This window comes from Octopus sinensis, linkage group LG3 (assembly GCF_006345805.1).
Source record: "Octopus sinensis linkage group LG3, ASM634580v1, whole genome shotgun sequence".
NCBI lineage: Eukaryota > Metazoa > Mollusca > Cephalopoda > Octopoda > Octopodidae > Octopus > Octopus sinensis.
The window spans coordinates 169,824,701-169,832,455 of record NC_042999.1 but is presented as its reverse complement, the minus strand read 5'-3'; the positions used below and the strand labels follow the sequence as shown (position 1 = coordinate 169,832,455).

The window sequence follows — 7,755 nt, the reverse complement described above, 5'->3', positions numbered from 1 at the left end:
TCGGCAAAAAGACCGATAGAATAAGTACAAGGCTTACAAAGAATACGTGCTGAGGTCGATTTCATCGACTAAAGTTATGCTCCAGCATGGCCGCAGTCAAACGACTAAAATAAGAAAAATATAATTAGCTTAGGTTGCAGCTAACAACTGTGGGAAAACTCGTGGTTTGTGTTCTGCAGAAATAAGAATATGTTAATTAAGCTGAAGGTAGTAAAGGAAGGCTTTATAGTCGAGCATATCTTGAAATGCTAGTTTGGGGTTCATAATGTACACTAATAAATCCCTATTTGTTGTCATGCAAACCCAGATAGCCCTTTTTTTTTGGGGGGGGGGGTTCATCTCTGTATGTTGGACGACATTATGCTTCATTCCTTTTAAAAGTAGAGAGATTTGTCGACTATTTTAGGTGGTGGAACGGCAGAGCATCGGACAAGATGCCTTGCGATATATAAGTTAATTATGGTCCTTTATGTTCAGTCCATTTTGTTTTTCACTTCACCTGAGTCACTAAAATAAAGTACCACGTAAATACTGGAGCGATTTACATTCCATTAATGAACCCTAGAAGCGAGGGAAATTTTAATTAAAGCTTAAGGTCGCGCAAACACGTAGACACACTTTCGTATTTTCAGGTTCACACTCGACTTGTTCGAGTGAAAGGAAGTGAATAAAAATAGTCTCCACTTCCACTCAACAACATATCTAACCAAAACTCGTGGACGTAACCTATTTCAAATTTGTAAGGTTTGCAAAAGTAGTTTAATTATTTACAATTGAAATTGAAAGAAAATATAATTGTAGCGATTTGATAATATTATTTATTATTATTAAATTTATTAAATTAAACAATCCGCTTTACGGCAGATGGCGCTTTTAGTCGTAATCTAGAACCGAACTGTGCGCGATGGTCGTGTTTCGTCACTGACAAAAAGTAGTTCCTAAGCTATTAACTGGAAATACTCCTTAATTTCTCCATAAAGAATACCAAAGTTGCAGTAAACAGCAATATAATTTTTTTTAGATTAATTTCATCGCAATAAATACTAATTATTCTGAACATTAAATATAAATAGTGAGCGAACGAAGTGGGACTACTTTAATTTCTCCCTCCGCCTGCCGCCTCGCTCTCTTTCCATGTGGTGACTGCCATTAAGCGAGGTGAGACTTTTTTCGCTTCAGACTTTTTCTGACCATTTTTAACCAAATTTCCAATTTTATTTCCCACTTTTTCCATTTTCATTTAACACATTACACTCCCAAGTGTTTTGTTTATCCACTGTTATTTCTATATTGCGCTGATTGTCTAACTTCTGTCCCTCAAATCGTTCTGCTTTCTTCAGGAAGGAAAAAGCATTTCTTCTTCTTCAGAGAAACGATTTTCTCCGTTTTTTATTCTCTAAAAACATAAAATCTCTATAAAATAAGATTATAAAATAAGATAATTTTCTGTATATTTAAAATAAATCAGCGATTGTAATCCTTGTAGAATTGCTTTTGTTTAACACGACTGAAACTTTCCTCCCTGCAAACACGTGTCCCTCCTTTTCAATGTCCAGCTTTAATTAAAAAGCTTCTAATTTCAACGAATTCCAACAAGATCGGACGTTTCTTAATACCTACACACAAATTGGTGAACAAGTTTACCGTATTTCTAGTATTTTAGGCTCAGTTTTTTTTTTATTGTTTTAATAAATTCCTCAAAGAGTAGGCGCAGGAGTTGCTGTGTGGTAAGTAGCTTGCTAACCAACCACATGGTACTGGGTTCAGTCCCACTGCGTGGCATCTTGGGCAAGTATCTTCTGCTATAGCCCCGGGCCGACCAATGCCTTGTGAGTGGATTTGGTAGACGGAAACTGAAAGAAGCCTGTCGTATATATGTATATATATATTTATGTTTGTGTGTTTGTCCCCCTAGCATTGCTTGACAACCGATGCTGGTGTGTTTACGTCCCCGTTACTTAGCGGTTCGGCAAAAGAGACCGATAGAATAAGTACTGGGCTTACAAAAAAGAATAAGTCCCGGGGTCGATTTGCTCGACTAAAGGCGGTGCTCCAGCATGGCCGCAGTCAAATGACTGAAACAAGTAAAAGAGAGTAAAGAAGATTATAAAATAATTCTTACATCTGAATTTCTATGATTTCCAAAAGTTTTCAAATCGGTTGTTGCTTTGTGTCGGTAGCATTGGCTCCGTTCACCTCTCGACCCGTTTCCCATATAAAATACCAGATTGAAAATGTGATCAGTGGATAAATTCGAATGCTTTGTGAACCCTCTTTGCCATCATAAATGTGGAATGGTAACATTTGTTCTATTATTTATTAGGCTCCAACTCGCCAATATGCCGCGCATTCCACTAGTTCAGAGTAAGACTTACGCTACACCAAGAAGACCATTTGAAAAAGAAAGATTAGACCAAGAATTAAAGCTTATAGGAGAGTATGGTTTAAGAAATAAAAGAGAAGTATGGAGGGTAAAATATTCCCTTGCCCGCATCCGAAAAGGTGCCAGAGAATTGCTTACATTAGAAGAGAAAGATCCAAGAAGACTGTTCGAAGGTGAGATTTCTTTTTTTTTTTAATTCTTTTAAAAAGAAAAATTCAATTTTGTGTATTCGGTATACTAATTGTTTTGAGCCCCATTCCTGACATTCTTCAGAATTCTCTTAGTTGCAACATTATGATATTCTTTATCAATATGAAATCGGAAGGCAGGGTTAAAAGACTTAATGGATTCAGGTAATATACCTCCATTCCTTTCGCCTGATATTAAGGGATCATGGCTTAGAAGCTGTAAACCTCTTTAAATTGAAAAAGGACTTCGTTAAACCAAAAACCTGCATTAAGGAAATGGCTGGGAGGTGTGTTGTAACTTAATAACCTTTTGTTGTGTCTTCAGTCAGCTTAGAAAATATTTCTTTGACGCTTTTGTTTTACTCAGGTAATGCTTTATTGAGACGATTGGTACGTATTGGTGTCCTTGACGAGAGTAAAATGAAGCTTGATTATGTGTTGGGTCTTCGCCTCGAAGATTTCTTAGAAAGACGTCTTCAAACTCAAGTCTTTAAGTTAGGACTGGCCAAGAGTATTCATCACGCTAGAGTTCTCATCCGACAGAGACACATCAGGTGAGTCGCACTTTCGCAATCCTTCGTTCTTGGTGTTTTGAAGCATTTTATATATTCCATTTTTACGACTACAAACAACATGGGTGTGTGATAAGAAGCTCATGGTTTGGGGTTCTGTTGCACTGGTGTCTTCTACTATATAGCCTTGGTAAGCAGAAACTGAAAGAAGCCCGTCATCTGTGTGTGTGCAACCGTGTTTACATCCCCATACCAGTTCAACAAAAGATGTTGATGGAATAATTACCATGCATTGGGGGGGGGGTATTGGTGTCAGTACATGTGATTAACCCTTTCGTTACTGTATTTATTTTGAGATGCTCTGTGTTTCTTTCTATTACTTTAAATATAACAAAGAATTTAGCAAAATAACTTCGTTATTATTCAGCTAGTGTCAGGAACATGTGACGAAGATTTTAATTCAAATCTTATGAAAACAAGACATTTGCACTCGGAGCCGGTTTCAGCTGGGTTGGTAACGAAAGGGTTAAACAATTCTTCAGTATGGTATCCTGAACATGGCTGCAGTCTAGGAGAGGATAACACTCAACGGTATTTTCAATTCAGCCAAACTCGATGGATAACTTATATTCGTCTGCTTGACACTGGTGCAATATCCTTGGTTGTTTCAGGTGGTTATAGATTGGGATGTGGAAAGTAATTTCTTTATTGTTGATTGAAAAAAGGCTGAATTTTAATATCAGCTCTTAATTTCAAAAGAGCTTATTCATTGGCTTTGGTCAGCCAAATTGTTGTAGCTTTTTGCTTCATCTAAAGACTCTCCCTATTGATAGGACAATAGCCATAAGGGAAGCCTGTCGTTGCTCAACCGGTTGGACCCAAACAAGAACAAATTTGCTTAAAATGGACTGATATTGATTTTTTAAAAAACTAAAACAAATGTAGACAATGATGATGATGAAATCATAAACAAGAGAATAATTAAAATGACAAAAAATTATTTTTTTAATGAATGGTTTACAACTAATTACAAAGCCACTCCCCTTCCTAGGATGTGTAGTTAAACTTCAAGGACAGAAAGACATAGAGGAGCAAATTCTTATAAATGTGAATAGAATTATATTAAAATGGAATGATGGTCTGAATATGCAGATAAAATTATTCTAGGGGTGTGCATGTTTTTGCATATGTTCCTTTGTTGAGTCCCACTGCACTCCATCTTGGACATTGCCTCAGGCTGGCTGATTCTTTGTGAAAAAGTCAGCACAAATCTACACAGATGGGCAAACAGGCACTCCGTTGGTTGCAACGATTCCAGTTGATCTGATCAGTAGAGCAACCTGCTTGTAAGATTGTGCATGTGGCTGAGCACTCCATGGGCACGTACCCTTAACATATTTCTCAGGGAGATTCAGTTTGACAAGGCTGGCCCACTGAAATACAGATACAACTCATTTCTACCAGCTGAGTGGACTGGAGCAACAGGAGAGGTTTTCCTCAAGGAAACAACACTTGACCACCAGGGCATACACCTTCAAAGATATGTTTAGTAAAAGTGTAATGTATGTATCATCAAGAATTGTTTAATGGTAAGTGTTGTAGGTATTAAACTACTAATTTCACTTATTCTGTTGGATTTCTCCTGCAGATTTTCAGTATATTTCATCCGGTAAACCTGGTTTCCTGAGTGACATGAGATTTCATGGGTTACTGTAGATATTGGTGGAGGAAAAGCATTTTCAATTTCCAGGCATAACTCAGTATTTATAAACAGTTCAAATAATCTCTCTTAACCCTTTCGTTACTATATTTTTTAACGTGTTTTAACGAATGTACCAACGAGATTTGGGTTCAAATTTACATTAAAATAACAATAGGTTCTCTCGGCCGGGTTAGGAGAGTAGGATCTTACTTTGTTTGAGAGTTGCGGATGACTGTTAAGTGAATCGGTCCTGTAGATTCTGTTCAAACTGCCAAACTCTCTCAACTCTTCTATGAGTGAAAGATGACAACATGGAACTGTCAAACAGCTTAAATTATACAAACTAAAAGATTTCGATAGGTGTTAGGCTTTCTTCCACATGTTTGGAATAATATTCATGGATTTGTATAGTTATAGTTAAAATAGTATTTTTAGTATTCCCATGTGACAGTTTCAAAATAATAAAAACCTTTGTAGAGGTTGGGACAAATTTCAGATATAGTATTCAAGAATTTATTGATGATGATGAATGAAAACATTGTTATTTCATTAATAAAATGTTATTTGAGAAATTAATAATTATGCACAGGGGAGTGTTCCAAAGACAATAACTGGAATAATGGAGGGATGCAAGCAGTTTAGAGAACTATTACATCTGCTGGCAACAAAGAATTCTAATTCTTGTTGAAGAGTAAATTGATGCCTGTGTACCAAGTGCTGTTTTGCTTGGCAGTAATACAAATGAAGCCCATGGGCTGGAAAGAAGTGAGGCCAACATTCTTTGCTAGGCGTATGTTGTGAGTGTGCAAATATAACAATACTAAGTGAAAAACTGGGTATAAAAAGAAACTAATGCAGCTTCCAATCTGTGCAAATGGGGAAAAAGGGACATAAGAGATTATAATATGGATGTCGGCATTTAACCTGTTGTACTTTCCTTTTTTTTTTTTTTTTAGTTGAAGCTGTAATGGCTGCACTTGGTAATTATGAGATGTTGTAAGGCAGAGTATTCATGCATCCAAATAATTTTGATGTCTATTTTCTTTCAGAGTTCGCAAACAAGTTGTAAATGTTCCTTCATTTATTGTGCGCCTTGATTCTCAAAAACACATTGACTTCTCTCTGAAGTCTCCCTTCGGTGGTGGTCGTCCAGGTGAGTTTTTCTTCTGCATTTCCACTTTCCCAGTGCTGTAATAGCAACTGGTTATATTTGTCTATTTTATGCTAACATATAAAAGTGTGTACACCTCCAATAAGATATATGACTTTTTAGCATTGTCTCTGATGTTGGCAGTATAGAGTGTCTTAATTTGGTAATGAAAAGGGATAATTATTAGTAAGTACACAAGATTAAATTTAATGAGTCTTGTCTTCAAATTTCTGGGTTTGCCAAAATTATTTGTACATGAATTCTATTGATGTTGATTGAAATTAAGCTGTGTTGGGTTGACTTGATCAATTGGTATTACACACACACATCTTTAGTTTCATGACTGAATTGTGATCATGTTGTGGGCAGTTCTTAATGTTCTGTTGGATCCTTATATTTCAGTCCAAGTATTGTATCCTACTACATTCCTTACCAACTAGCATGCTTACTGTTTTTTACTATTAGAACACTTGTTACAAGAAAATATTCACTTGACAATCTGAATTTTTAAGTTGTATTCTATTAATGCTAAAAGACTGATGAGTAATGCTTCATGTTTTTCTTTACTCAGGTCGTGTTAAGAGGAAGAACATGAGAAAAGCGCAAGGTGGTGGAGCAGCTGATGAAGAAGAAGATTAGGTCAAAATGGGGGCACATTATTCAGCAGGCAAATAAAGTCACCATTTTGATATATTATGATTCAAGGCTTGTTTTTTCTTTCTTTCTTTATGCTTAATACCCCTTCACCTTCCAAGAATCACAGACTACAACATAAAAATACAAATTTCACAACCTCAAAGTGTAACACAGCAATGTCACTTGGCACATTGCCTCAAGAAGGTCACTGCACAACACTGGCCCTGGAATTTCTTGATACCACTTCATATTCCTTGTCAGGACAATGCTTGATTATCCACCAAGTCCAGGTCATTGGATTGCTAATCACAGCATGTGATGCAGTGAAATGTGTGGATCTAATGCATATAGAAGGAAGGGTTAGTCTTGTGACTGTAGACAGGCATTACCATTTTTGTTATCAGAGTTTAAAAGATTTCAACAAAATAATGTGAATATGTTGGAATGTATTTAGAAAATCAGCTTTTTATTTTTTTTTAGTTTACCTCCATTTTTACAATGCATCACAGGTGACAATTTACATTGTGGAAACCTGTATGAGTATATTTAATCTACTAGCAACTGAAATGGATCATGTCACGGTCTAATTATCATTTTATTCTCATCACCTGACTTGTTTTTTGTTTGTTTTTTTATGAAGAAGAGCAGCTGAGTAATGTTATATCTTATTTCTTCAAAGATGTTGCACGAGTACTTTAGCCTCAGTTAAATGATGAGGTCAATCAATGATTATGTACTAAAGAATCATTGACGTGATCCAAGGTGCAGAAATGAAATGGGAAACTATCTGGCAAAAAGCATCTTCCATGCATTTGATGCTGAAACATTGAGATTTCTCTCTTAAATGTATTGCTTATTTATTCACATTGTTTTGAATTAACCATGCATTATCACATAGCTTCATCATTTTGATGATGTAGATGTTTTTAGAATGACATTGTAGGGTAGGTGTGAGAGGCTGGATCTAGTCAGTTTGAATATAAAATAGAATATTGGGTTAGATAGAGCTGGTTTAAATGTTAAAAGGTTAATGCAAATTTTTCTGAATGAAAACAACAATATTTTAAAATTTATTATTGCAATATTTTATGTCAGATGTAATACTTTATGAATTTAGTAAAAAAAATCTCCATGGAATATACTACATCTTTAGTTATGCTAGCAATTAGTCATCCAGCTTTTTA

The 7,755-nt window shown here is 35.8% G+C and overlaps 1 protein-coding gene across 1 annotated transcript; it reads left to right on the top strand.

The window, feature by feature from the left end:
• The first annotated feature begins 1,004 nt into the window (after positions 1–1,004).
• On the top strand, positions 1,005–6,634 carry LOC115209713 (40S ribosomal protein S9). The gene is made up of 5 exons (XM_029778204.2): positions 1,005–1,158; positions 2,324–2,556; positions 2,939–3,125; positions 5,835–5,938; positions 6,507–6,634. Exons 2-5 carry the CDS (start codon positions 2,340–2,342, stop codon positions 6,572–6,574), a joined length of 576 nt encoding a protein of 191 aa, XP_029634064.1. The 5' UTR covers positions 1,005–1,158; positions 2,324–2,339; the 3' UTR covers positions 6,575–6,634.
• The last annotated feature ends 1,121 nt before the right edge of the window (positions 6,635–7,755 follow it).

What these genes read in the sequence shown, in the direction of transcription:
- LOC115209713 (XM_029778204.2), top strand. Translation starts at nt 2,340, where the DNA reads ATGCCGCGCATTCCACTAGTTCAGAGTAAGACTTACGCTACACCAAGA. An exon ending in TCCAAGAAGACTGTTCGAAG is followed by an intron (nt 2,557 to 2,938) that starts GTGAGATTTCTT and finishes TGTTTTACTCAG; the next exon opens with GTAATGCTTTATTGAGACGA. An exon ending in CTTCGGTGGTGGTCGTCCAG is followed by an intron (nt 5,939 to 6,506) that starts GTGAGTTTTTCT and finishes TTCTTTACTCAG; the next exon opens with GTCGTGTTAAGAGGAAGAAC.